We start from the raw sequence: 14,114 nt of genomic DNA, 5'->3' as shown, positions 1-14,114 counted from the left end.
CAAATAAATCTGAATGATGTGCTGAAATATACCGTAGGCAGGTTTATTTCGACAGATTAAATATTCATTAATCGTACAGAATTTTAATGGTTGTACTGCTGCTTTGTCTATCATAAAAATAATTGTTTACGTTTGTAGGTTAATGACCTATTCACTTTCAATCACATGACACCATATTCTCGTGAATCAAACTATTATACAGCAATTGGCAATTTGCCAGCCCTCGTTGGATACTGCTGGCTGGGAATTTGGAATTGTTGTGTTGGTAGAGAAAAATGTTTAGCTGCATAAAATTGTTTTTATGTAGATTATCTTTATTTATTTATTTAATAATTCTTCAAATTAATATATACTGCATACATGTAGGTTTTGGGTACTTGGAATATAACCAGAATTAATAGATTGTTGGAAACCAACATTTCGACAACCATTCTAGAAATATTATGAAAATGTGCTGCTTACAAAAATGTATACGTGTACAGCTTGTACATTCAGCCCCTTGTTTTTATTTGGTTTCACATATTTAAAGTGATTTTGCCACAGTATTAGATAAAAAAAAAACTAAGCCTTGTGTTCCTTTAATTTGTTCTTCTTTCTTGATTTGAATATAACAGTAAATGAAAGACGATTTAAAGTAGTAAAATTGTACTTAAATGAAAATGAATGCTCTGAGATGTACCATTAAAAACTCGTGGGGTGGCAGAATTGAAAACATTATGCACGCCTGTCTCCTAGGGAAAAAAAAATATTACACATAAAAAAAAACAAAGAAGAAAACTAAGTGAAGAAAAAAAATTATTCTGCATAGTTGTTCTGCCATCGCCCCCCCCCCTCAGTTTCTAATGGTCCACCCCTGGCAATTGTTTTTCTGTCATGAAAGAAGGATAGTCTAAATGCTGGAGGGCACTGCATCTAAAGTAGAGGAACACAGCAGTATGTCCAAGATAAGTTAATTACCCAGACTCAGTCATTCTTGATTATAGATTCCAGGCGTATACGTATTTGTGAATCAACTTAAGTTGATCTTCAATAATTTATTAGAAAGACATTGAGACAATATTAACACAGCATCTTGTTTATGGTTTTATATCAATTTCTTGAATTTGGTTTTATTTTAATCTCTTGTTTACTGTATTATTCAAATCTTTCATTAACTGATTAATTCAAATCTCTCATTTTCTGTTATTTTTAATTTTTTTGTTTCCTGTTTTATTCAAACCAAAAGAGAAGACAAAATTTAAAAACATTTACCTCATAATTCTATTTTAACTGTGCATGTCCACATAACAATTGATTTCACTTATCAGCAACATTAATCATTTACAGCGCAAGATATTTGCATACACCTAACTCCCGCACCCGGCAAGTAATTACCGAGGGACTTTGCAACATCTCTAGACACTTTGCTAAACGCTCCAACGACCGTTGTAGACGCAATATTTTTACATACACTCCAACGTGACAATTAATCAAAACAACAGACCAGGCTTCAGATGGTCAATAAACATTCATCAAACAATCATGTTCTACTCATTGTTGATATCGGACACTTTATTATTTTATGCATACATATGCTCGTTCATTTAATACATTCTATTTTGAACGTTTCACGAAAATAATAAACCTAGTTCATACAAATATTTAAAAACGCCCCTAACATATAATGATATAATGAAATTACCTAAATTTTCCTCGTTTTGAATACAGTTTCTAATTTTGAACAATTATTGCTATTATGTCAAAGCGTTTAGACAAAGACACTGAGATGGAGATTATTCACCTCTCATGAATGATCGACGGCGAAGGAAGTTGGACTAGCGACGGCAACGGTTCAAGGGATTGTGCCGCATTTCTGTCGCATCAGTTGGATACGTTTTGGAAGGAGTCAGTGAGCGGTGGTCGTCGACTGAATGTTACATAAGAAATTGTTAAGTTTATCAAATTTTGTCTGCAATCTGAAGGATATTTGAAACTGGTATATGGTGACGGTCTGGAGGTGAAACAAGGTAGAAGATTCCAAGGAAAGATTGACTGGGCGATGAGTGTTCTGGCAAACTGGCAATGGGACCAGCCATTATGTGAGAAATTGAACGGGACATTCACAACGCTAATATTATTAATATATTAAATCCATTGACAACATCTCAACAAACTACAAATCAAAAGAATTTATATTTATCATTTCTTGTTAATATTCATTTCCAGTTTTATGTTCGTATTATATTTCTCTCAAGTGTTACACAGCAATGATTTTTGTTCCTACAAAGCAATGGAATAGTCCAACTACATCTCGTTCCTCATGGCCAAACATCAAAAGCATTCCAACGTCCGGTGTTTTGATTAACTGTCACGTGAGTGGGTATGTAACTTTATTGCGTCTACGACGGTCATTGGAGTGTCTAGGGAAGTATCTGGCGATGTTGCAAAGTCTCTCGGTAATTACCCACCGGGTGCGGGAGTTAGGTGTATGTAAATATCTTGCGCCTGCTGTAAGTGCCATTTTTCCCTGCCCAGATTTTAGGAATTTGTCATCAATTTTTTTCATATTTTTGGACAAAATCGACATAATTTCTTATTGGCTACAATTCTTGATCAAAATTATGGTAAAAATAAGTTTTGTGAATTTGGCGCTCAAAGGTTCGAATTTAGTTTAGTTTTTCCCGGTCGTGTAGATTATTACTGTCATTAGACTGTTTGCTGTGATTATACTGACTGGACTTATTATATGTCTTGTCTGTAAAACACTTGTTATGGTTTTTAATAGACAAATAATCAACCGCAAAATAGTATTTGTGATTCTCGCTAACCATAATAAATCACCGCTGGCAGACATGAATCATACACATATGGTTAGAAACTGTATCCATGGATGTTCCAATCTTATAAACCAGACAATTGATTGTGTTTGTTGATTACCCAGCCTTCAGATAATTTATGTAGGAATGCCTTGTGAACCTCAGTCACAATCATTCACTGGAGGTTACAATGCATTACCGAAAGTATTGGTCTGTCCCTTATATTCTGTTTTATTTGATGGTTTTGTCAAATACTAAAAAATGCAGTGCATTGTCCCAGAAGCGTATTGTTCTATCCCAATTACGCGTATTTACCAAATCGTTCTGTTTTGCAAATTCGACTAGATACCTCTCACAAACCTGTACGTGATTTGTCTGAGAGGTCGTAGGTTTGACCCTCGTAAAAACAGACATTTGACTGGATGCACCTCTAAGACATCTGCATAATAAGAGTTTGCTTAGCCTGTGGCAAGAGAAATAAAAAGAAAAGGATTGGGGTCAAATTGCCAGAGAGGGCGCACTTTAAAACACTCTTGACACAGAGTCTGCAAAGATATAGTGGCCAAATAAACAAACCTTGACTGGAGAAAATGGATTCCAGTATGATTTTTGTGCAGTTGAGATATTTCATCAGGGAATGTTGTACATTGTGTGACCACCCCCTCCCAATTACCTTATTGGTCCCTCCCTATATTTATTCTGTGCAGCTGGTACAGTTTGGGGACTGTGTGATTCATCTGCGAGGCCATTAAAATCCCTTCCTCAAATACATGATAATCCAAACCATTATGATAACATGTGAAGTTTATTCATGATAAATGATTCAACACCCCTAATAAACTCACTGAACACTCCCTGATGATATAAATTATTCTTAACTGTCTTTTGATACACATGTATACCGTATAGATGGAGAGGGAAAGGCTGCAAGTAACACCCCTATTAAGCTTAATGAACTCTTCCTGTATAACGCATGTTATAGTTATACAGACTATGGGGATTATGCCACATTCATCAGGGAAGGACACATCATGTAACACCTTGTTGAAACTATTCACCCAGAAATAACCCGCCCTTGTATTCCTTTGTGATTAATAAATCAAACTACGTTGCAATATTAATGTCACTGTAACCATCAAATCAGTAATTTTCAAAAGAGACTATCTCTCTGTTTCACAGTTTGGAAGGTACAATGAATTCCATAAAGGCATGGATATTTTGATGGAAAAATATTTATGAAACATTCACCTCTTGCACATCTTTTAAATCCTAAATATATGCTTTATTGGCAATATAAGCCATATAGTATATTATTACCCATAAGTCTTTGCATGTTTCTATAGAAACCATTTAGTAATGCTCATTACCCATCAGTCTTTGTAGTTTCCTTGTAATTATTGGCAGATTTATTGTCATGCACTTGTTTTCAGTCATCATTTAAAATTAAAACATTTAAAAATATTTTATATTAAAACATTCATACCTTCATGGAATTCACAAAATAATTGCAAATAAAGAGTGTGTGCAATGTAAATATCACTAAAATATTGAATAATTCCTGGGAATGGAATTCTCACAAATGGTTACCTCATCTTGATACAATGAACCACATGCATTAAAATTGGATAAATCTGATATTTGTAGAAATAACTTAACAATATAGAGATGCTGTCTACTTTGAGCGGAGCTTATCATATGAGTGATTGTCCATGGTGTCCGCTGTCCGGCATCCGTCTTCCATGTCAACTTTTTACTGTTTTGACTTCTTCTTGAAAACAACAATTCTTTTTGCTTTGATACTTGGTGTACATGTTCCTTGGGCAGTCTTCTCTTGTTCATTTCATATCTTTAATTCTCTAATTTTTATGAATATTTTAGTCATTTTTGGTAATAAAAGATTATTTTGACTTCTTGTTGAAAACCGCAAGTCTGATTGCTTTATAGATGTATATATTTTATTTAGGTACTTCGTATGGACCTCTCTCAGATTTGTTCATTTCATGATATCTTTGATTCTCTAATTTTGATGAAAATTTTTGGTAAAAAGTGATTTTTGAGATTTGTTCATTTTCTAATGATACATTTTGTATCTTCAGTTCTTTAATTGAAATGTGCATTGCTAACAGCGGAGCTATCTCAGCCGTGAGGCTGCTTGTTTTCTCTGTTAGAAACCCATCTCCAATAAAAGCCCATGTAAGCCATCAGCAAGGCATGTTTATACTTGCATTGTATAAATCCATTTAATTTGAAATCAGCCTAAATGGAATGATTGGATTGGCTGGCACGCTTCTCTCTCCATTCAGTGAAGTGATTGTGCATGCATAAATTAAAACAGTATATACATGTAGCAATGCTCGCAGTCATACAATATGTAATAGTTTATGAATAGTTTATAATGTACCCGCCTTACCTAATGGCAGTATATACTGAATTATTAACAATCCAGTATATTGACAAGGTAATACATGGCCGAGATATGGGTCCCATGTTAACAAAGATGGCGACTTTGATTGTTGCGCTGATTATCTCGGTAATTCTTGAAATATATAGAAGATCTTAAAGTTGGTATTCTGTGCACATTGCGACTATATCAAACCTCACATTCATGCTCTCCACGTAAAGAGTTCTATTGGTTATGGGAATGTACTGTTTCTCAACACAAATCTTACATGTGTGGCGCGACACCCGCTGCCCTTCGTGGTATGACCGTAGACACACCACTGTTATGTACAGAAGCGCTCACGCTACTAATAACAAATAAGATCTTACATGTAGTATGACAAATCAAGAGAATATAGCTACATTGTCTTCTACAAATACATGTAGAATAATTTGTCTGATTGTCACACTTAGAGAGCTATGTGATTTGAACTCATTTGTGAAAATAAATTCATGAGATTGTCTATCTCTTAGGCTGAAAACCTCATTGTAGTTTATTTATTAGTTTAATTCCCAGTACTTGCATGTATTATTGCAGACACAACATGTGGTGAATAAATAATGTACAAAACAATTACTTTTCCAGACATGACCACATAGTCAAATTAGTTTTATATATAATATGTAAGATGGATTACCTCAATATGAGAAATTTGATCTACGAGTACAATTAATAATGAAATACTATATAGTGATTCAAATTACAGATCCTACTTGTACGCTAATAGAGGTATTTCTCCTGTGTCATTTTGAAAGGTATTTCTCAGATATAATTGTAGTGGTTATTATACAGGCTCACATGTAGTGGTATTATTTGTAGTTTTATCCTGTAGGCTTTGTGATGTTATTTAAAAGAAATTATGGTACAGTCCAGATATAACTCAACTAAGCTCAGAGCTGGCCTTCCCTTTTCATTAAAACTTATAATTTTTTACTTCCTCGTGTGAAGCGGTTATCATGTCTGTATATTTGTAGGTTCACATGAATGTCATTACCACAAGTACATGTATCTCAAGAACCTCAGATTTTGATTACTTCTTGGTTGACACCATGCATATTAATGAACTCATTTGCATAACAATGAGCCAATTTTCAGCTGTTTCACTGTTTTCTCAAGACAGCTTTTTCAATGAAACTTGATTATATAGATGCACTTGGGTAATGCACAGACCTGATTATAGTCGAAGTCTTTGCATACTAGTTTGTTACATTAAATGATAAATAGTCAGTAATTACTTTAGTTATTCCAGTAATATGTTTAGACTTGTTACACAGTAAAATATAGAAAAAAAAGATATATTTAGCTGGATATTATTTTTTATTGAATCATTCCTTCAGTGAAAATAACGATTAATTAATGAAAATAAAGTATTTTACAGAATTCATAATAATGATGCAGATACGACCCTATAAAATTAAATCATACAGTAATTTGTGAAAATACCTTGACTAGTGTATAATAATAATGTTTTTTTTATAGGATGTACAAGTGAACAGTTTACATGTGCCAATGGTCAATGTATACCCAAAATATGGAAGTGCGATGGTGACGCAGACTGTAGAGATGGGAGTGATGAAATATCCTGTCGTAAGTATTGGACCTTGTTCTAATCATTAAAAGTCTGCGCCAAGAATCCCAATTGACCATTTTCCGTTCACTGCGAGAATCACGCGTTATGCGTGAAATCGAACGTAAAAACAGGACAAACAAAGGTCATAGCGTCGTAGTGGCGTCAAACATCGTGTGGGATTCGACAAACGCGAAAGTATTTTGGGGGACATTTCCATGCTTAATAATGTGCTGTCCACATTTGATGATAGGCAATTTCGATTAAATAAGGGTATTCGGAAGCAATATTCCTCTGTCGAAGATCGGCCGGTCGATGTGAGCTACGAAATAAAGAAATTCGAGTTCAAAATCAAATTGTTCAATTTTTGCGGCAGACGTTCGACGCTAGTCTTTCATGCATCTCGCGAGATCTCGCAATTGTACGGAAAATCACCTATTATTTATGTGGTCTGAATTTCACACTTTCTCCCTACAATGAATGCATTAAAGCGGGAGGGTTGTCACCTGCGTTATTGCGAAAATTGAGTACCAAAACCAAGCCACAAAATAATTGAATACATTTCGATTGCAAATAAAATTAACCAGCCATTATGCAGAGATTGTAGATTACATTGTACAAATACTGTGAATTACTTTATTTTAGCTGGAATTAATTTTAACTGAATTTTGATGAGTTGAATGGTGAGACATAGGAAAAAATGTATATTCACTGTCTTTTATTTTCACTGAAGCAGCCCTTCAGCGAAATAGCGAAAATAATTTCCAAGTGAAAATAAAGTATTCTACAGTATATAGATGACCGTAGTTTAGTGTTGTGCAAATTAAAGTTTTTTTTGTTTTCCATTTCTTTGACATTTTATAATTATTATTATTTTTATTTGCAGCACCTATAACTTGCTCACCAAGACAGTTTTCGTGTGCTTCAACAAATCTCTGTATACCGAGTGGATGGCGATGTGATGGAGAAGATGATTGTGGAGATAACTCTGATGAGGAACTGGATGAATGTAAGTGCTATAAATGTAACACTAACCCCACATACATGTGTAGATTATCCCTTTTTTATAGATTTATTTTTATGTTATAATTGTTATCAATAGATGAAATGATTTCTTGTTAAATTTTGTCAGCTAAAACCAAAATTGAAAAGATTTGTTTCTAATCATATGTTCATAAAAACGAGCAGTCATGCTCCTTTTGTTTGTTGCATCTTTGCAGCAATTGTTTAGAAACAAGGGTGATGTGCACCTTTCAAACTTGCCAAAAACAAATCTGTTTTTTTTTATCAAAAACAATTCATTAATTTTATCACTTTTAAAGACAAAAGTTTTTGTAAGTAATGTGTTGAGGGCGCTATATGCATTTATCCCTGGATTTCAGTTGAATATGGATATACTACATGTAGTTAATGATGATAGTTGGATTATAAAGTTAAATAATTGGGGTTAAAGGTACTATTTTGTGTGACAATAATGAAAAAGGTTTTTGTTTTTTTTTGAGATTTTTAAATATTTGCTAATACATTATTAATAATTGGGTAAATTATTGTTTGAAAAAAAATGGTGATTAATTACATGATGATGATCAGAGGTGAGTAATGGAGGAAGCAATAACCATTAATATCAACTGAAACTTAGTAATGTATATTGTTTTAAGGTTTCCATGGAGATATTGCAGTATGACAACCATGTAATCAAACTATTCTCAATGTTTACTGCTTTGAATGTGAATTAAGGTTTTTATGATTGCTGTATGTTACAATGGTTATTAACCTTTGTAAGTTGACTTTGTTTTCTTTCATTAATCAAGACATGTATGCAGTAGGATATTATCTTAAGTTGGCAAATTGAAAAACAAATTTTGTAGCAAAAACATGACATTTTATAGGTTGAGCATTATTTATTGAAATAACATTTGAACGTACGTTGTGTGACAAACGGTAAATATAAATTAAATAAATGTATATAAAGAATACAGTGTATGTCATGGAATATATGGTAGTACAGAAGATATTTATCTACTAACCCATACATGTATGTAATAATTATTATTGTGTGTGGGTGATGGCTCCAAGCATGCCTTAGAGTGGTAATATTTTAGAAAAATTAATTCAATTTCCAGGGATAACGCATTATAAGTAGATTCATTGTGTTTATATGGTTCTTAGGACATTGATGTAAAATATGATATAGTAGATAGGAAGATGAATAAATTGATGTCGTTTTTGAAATGTTCAAAATCACTTTTAATATATTTGTTAATGAAAGTGATTTCGGTATCACATTATTAATATACATGCAAGTAATGCTTCTTTAAAAAGTGCATTTTTTTAATACGCCTAAAATGATTTTGCCTTTTATCAAAATGAATAAATATCTCACTACTACTCGTCTATATCTCATTATAATCAATATCTACATTTGATGATCACTTTTCAATAAAACAAATATTTTTCACTGTTATTTTATTTTATTGTGTTTGTTTCATATCACGCAAGCAATTCTTTCTTGTTTCAAAATGTTTCATTTGTATGATTTTTGTGAATGCCATAATCAATTTTTTTTTGTTCTCTTCACCTGTCCTCTTTATTTCTTTATGTTTGTCAATGTTGCTATTTTAATTAAATTTCTGATACAGCGGATCCTAACAACGGCTGCAGTAAGTACAGTTCAGCATGTTGGAAGTTTTGATTTGTTTGCCAAAACCTTGCATGTGGATGTAGCCTTTGCAACCTTGCATGATATTTTCTTTTTTTTGCTGCCATTTTGTTTATACAATATCTTGCGTGTTTTCATACGCTGCCATTTTGTATACACATAAATACTCACTCAATATGCAGGTGTTAATAGCTTTGAACTTCAAATTTTGGTGCTTCGTGTGGTACATTTGATTTTACTGTGTTGGTGGAAGGTGTGGAAAATAACAGAAATAAAAAACTAAACAAAAAGACCCCTAATCTATGGAAGATATATTATTTCTTTCAATATTTTCTCAAAAAACTGAGTACAGTCAACATATGAAAATTAAACTATGGCTAGGTTTTAATATGTTACTACACTCCATTTAAAGAATGCATGAATGTTATTTTAATGAAATTTATAAAATATTTATAAAGGCTTCATTCAAAGCCCCCCCCCCCCCAAAAAAAAACTTTTTATTGGCTGTATAGGCCGTTTTGTAATTCTCATTACCCATGAGTCTTTGCAGGTTTCCTTATCGTGGGCCTTATCATTTACTGGCATATACAATTATTTTATACAATGCAGTATACATCTGCAATTTGAATGTATAAAACATTGTACATAGCCGTTCATGCTGCCAAGCATTGTGTACTATTAGTATAAACTCAACTTTTATATGCACAATGTGCTTTTTAAAACTTGGGTTAGAGCCTTATGCGTTTGAACCACAGTATTCTGAGAGTGATAGTCCAATTGTGTTAAAGTACCGCACTTCCCCGATCGTAAGCCCCTCCCGAGTATGAAGCCCATCCCTATGTTTTTACTTGGTATTTATCGAGTTGAGGGCATTCATGATTATAAGCCCAGAGTGTTTTTACTGGGCGTCGACGATATTCTTTAAAATATGCGTGTAAAAGGTGTGTTTCATTTCATAATAATCGTGATTGGCATGTTAGTTTGGTTCATGCTTTTAGTTTTATGAGAAAACTCGCATTAATTTCAAGTTCAGAGTGCATGGCGAACATACACAACGTGATTCGCATCGTTTCTATTCTGTCATTTACTCAGGATGAACATCGATGTTGCAATTCTGGAGTAATCGATATTTCTTTGAGTAGTAGCCTTCAAAAAGCCAAAAATGCGATCGTCAAGGCGTGTACCTGGTTATTGGGCATGGTTTACTTTGAGACTATCATGAAAGGCCTAGGGTTTGAACGATGAGACATGTTGGCGACCGAGAAAGGTGTTTAAATTCTTCCTCCTCCATACTCAGTTTACCCACGGTTACTATTAACCGTCGTTTATATTTCGGAAATTGCGAATCGCCAGTTTTTAGGGAAAAAAATCATCCTTTTTTCGTTGCAATCAGTGCTACAGATCGCATTTTAACATTGCGGTAATTCACTTCCGCATTGCGCTAAAAAAATCATCGTCAATAATCGGAAAATTTCATCATTACGACACATCATTTTGATTGGTTAATGAAAGACATGACCTGTTATGTCAAAGGAAGTTGTTCCAGGTCAAATCGTGCTGAAAAACCTCATGGTGGAAAACTGTTTTGCGTTGAGAGTTTGCGTACGATCGAAAACATACCAAAACGAAGATAATGATAAACGCCTTCGTCCACCGTTTCCTCACAGACCCACCCATTATTTCACCGTAAATTCAGACGGTATGTAAATCGTATTGTAATAAAATGTGTGTGTTTTTTATGAACATGTTTGTTTCTTCATTGTAAGTATCGTTCAAATCAATGACGCATTTTTTTTCAAAAATAAGTATTATTTTCCCGAGCCCGGCGTGGTGAACGAATATTTTTTTTGGATAATTTTTCGTTGTTTGCAAGATGGTTACAGTGTTTAACCCCAAAACAAAATCATTTTTTCTGAGTTGGTCCTCTAGTACAAGCTCATCCCTTACTTTTCCTTTACGTGTTCATGCCTCCGGGCTTATGATCAGGGAAGTACGGTATACTGTGACGATTCAGATCAGTCCAGTGTGAGTGATGAGAGTATATCGTCGACGATGCCCCTTGTTCGGATGAAAGTTTTATTTCAAATTACACGGAAGTCTGTGAACAATCTGCTTGGTGTTCCTGTGACACTTGTCCCATGATTTGCCAGTGCAGCCCTGTGAATACATGGACGAAAATGTTTCCACCACCACCCTACGAACTCAAGATAGCATACTCCAGCATCCAGACTTTGAATAATTTGCACGCCGCACAGTGCAGTACTGGAAACAGCATTTATTAGACAGACAAAAAACAAAACAAAATGCCTGTCTCGATCAATCGCACATCCATAATGTTTGTATGTTGATACGCTTGTAAATAACATTAACGTAAAAGTCGAAACAACCTAGACTAGAAGTCAATTCATCAGTCCAGCCAGCTATGGCTCCCTAAGTTGCTTATATTTAATCAGATACTATTTCGTCATCATGCTTTGTTACCTTACCTGTTTATTCCTCATGAGGGCGTTTATTTATGGCAAGATGGCGCAAACGGAAGTCCTTCGCAGGTTTATGGTTTCTCATATTTAAATCATCATAACTCTGAAGATAATCATTTTTTTTTAATTTTTTTTTCAAATTTGTTATCAATATACATAACTTGATAAATACAAACACCAAAATAGGCTCTATTTAGTTCCCCTTTAATATAAAACAATCATGTCTTTATGAGTGTAATCAGGACAGATTGTTTTTCAGCAATCCAAAAAACATCATTTTTGTAGCTTTGGTTAATGTGACTGATTTAATTTAATGAAGAGACTTTCCTTTGTTTAGCGGTGATGGTCTTGTGATATGGTCAGAGGTGGAGTTAGAGGCTAAGTTTACTTTAAAATAATTTAATGCTTGTGTACATCACCTCTATATGCTACATCTATCAAGATACAAAGTGTATTCAGCAACCAATCACAACTTGCCTTTTTAACTGCAATCTAAACAGCTCTACAACAAGTTTGGGGTTCTCTGGTTGCTTAGTTACTGTGTACATAAAGGGGCTGCTGACCGGAAGTTGTTGTCAGCAGAAATACTCAGTATTAGACAGCTTCATGTGTATTCCCTACATGTTGATTCTGTACTTTAGATATCTAAATTATATTTTGAAGTTCACCACGTATTTTTAAAATATAGAAAACTTGTTTGTTATGCATGCATGCATGCATAATCAAGTTTCAAAAAATATAATTTATAAAAACTTGGTATCTGTACATGTCATTGTAAGATGTACATGTCACGTACAACATGCCTATTCCACTTGTGAAAAATTACGTCACGAATGACTGGTTACAACCCCCCCCCCCTTTAGTCACTTACGCACTTACTAAGGTAGCAACCAGCGAATGAATTCAAAACTTGCCGATTGGTTGAAGAATCCTGTTTGAGAAAAGCCAGAATATTAGATGTACTTAAAGATGATGTAGATTGGTGATCAAAATGAATATAAATGTATGAACTTGTCATCTTTATTGGGGTGAAGTTAAATTTATGTGACAAAATAAAAAAATGTTCGCTGTTTATCTGTTGGGAAAGGTGAAGGTGTAGGGGCTTCGACTAATTTTACAAAATTCGAATAAAATGCTCCTGAATCAAACATTTTTGATAGATATTAGAAACAAACTATGTATAATGTTTTGGTTTCTATGAAAACAATCATTTTCACATTATTACCCATTATTCCCCAAAGATTTTCTACTCGAATGTCTAGACTCAGCTTTTTAGGAGGTAATTAGAAATACAAATCGCTCTATAAAGATCAGAAATTTATAAAATTAATTACTATGAAATGAAATTATAATATTTCATTCAAAATTACTGTTTTAATTTGGGTCAAACAATGTTGTGCAACAAAATGTCTATTTTTGATTCAGGTGCTTAACTAAGGGATTTGAAGAAGAAATTACAAATGAATTTACAAATGTGTGCATTGCATAGCACTAAAACTTGAAAAATGATGTACCATATTTGTTCTATTGGAAGCATATTTTTGAAAACTTAAAAGGTTAAAATTGATAAATTATGTGTGTGTTTGATGTACTTAAAGTCTTATCAAAACACAATGTTGGTTTGCATGTATTGTGATATGTGTTTTTATTTGCGCATCTAATAAAACAAATATGGTATGTACATACAGAAAAAATGGTAACATGCATGTATGTATTTTTGGCTAATAAAATTGAACTAAATTTACTTTTATTAACTCGGCTGTATGACATAACTGCTGATTTGTTATGGTGTTGATTATTTTATGCAAATATGAAAAGAATTATTTTGGAAGGATGGCTGAAAATGCATGAGTGTATAACTTAACACATCTTCTTTGTTCAATAATTAAATTCGAGTTAATATGACCGACAATGAGCATGTAATAAAATTAGTGTATTATGTAAATGATATGTAAATTATTCAAATGTTTATGAATATTCATGAATCATGCCACCATATAAGGCATATGCTTTTCTATGAACTATAAACATTGCAGTTATTTTTGCAGTTCTCTTTTTTCCATGTCTTTTTTCTGTTTATTTTATTTTCATCATTTAATCTTCTTCATAATCTCTCTGACTATCTCTGTCTGGATTTTGCGTAAGTTTTCAGTTTCTTTTTCTTTTACTCATT

At 33.4% G+C, this 14,114-nt stretch overlaps 1 protein-coding gene across 1 annotated transcript in view; it reads left to right on the top strand.

The window, feature by feature from the left end:
- Positions 1–14,114, top strand: part of LOC100368132 (prolow-density lipoprotein receptor-related protein 1-like) — a 202,734-nt gene that overhangs the window by 30,165 nt on the left and 158,455 nt on the right. Inside the window, exons 2-4 of the mRNA XM_085495859.1 lie at positions 6,715–6,822; positions 7,689–7,811; positions 9,442–9,462. Coding sequence (XP_085351985.1) covers positions 6,715–6,822; positions 7,689–7,811; positions 9,442–9,462 — 252 coding nt within the window. The remainder of the gene's footprint in view (positions 1–6,714; positions 6,823–7,688; positions 7,812–9,441; positions 9,463–14,114) is intronic.

The sequence above is a fragment of the Saccoglossus kowalevskii genome, chromosome 22 (assembly GCF_978046115.1).
Source record: "Saccoglossus kowalevskii chromosome 22, keSacKowa6.1, whole genome shotgun sequence".
Lineage (NCBI taxonomy): Eukaryota > Metazoa > Hemichordata > Enteropneusta > Harrimaniidae > Saccoglossus > Saccoglossus kowalevskii.
The sequence above is the reverse complement of the archived record's forward strand: the minus strand, read 5'-3'. Positions and strand labels throughout refer to the sequence as shown.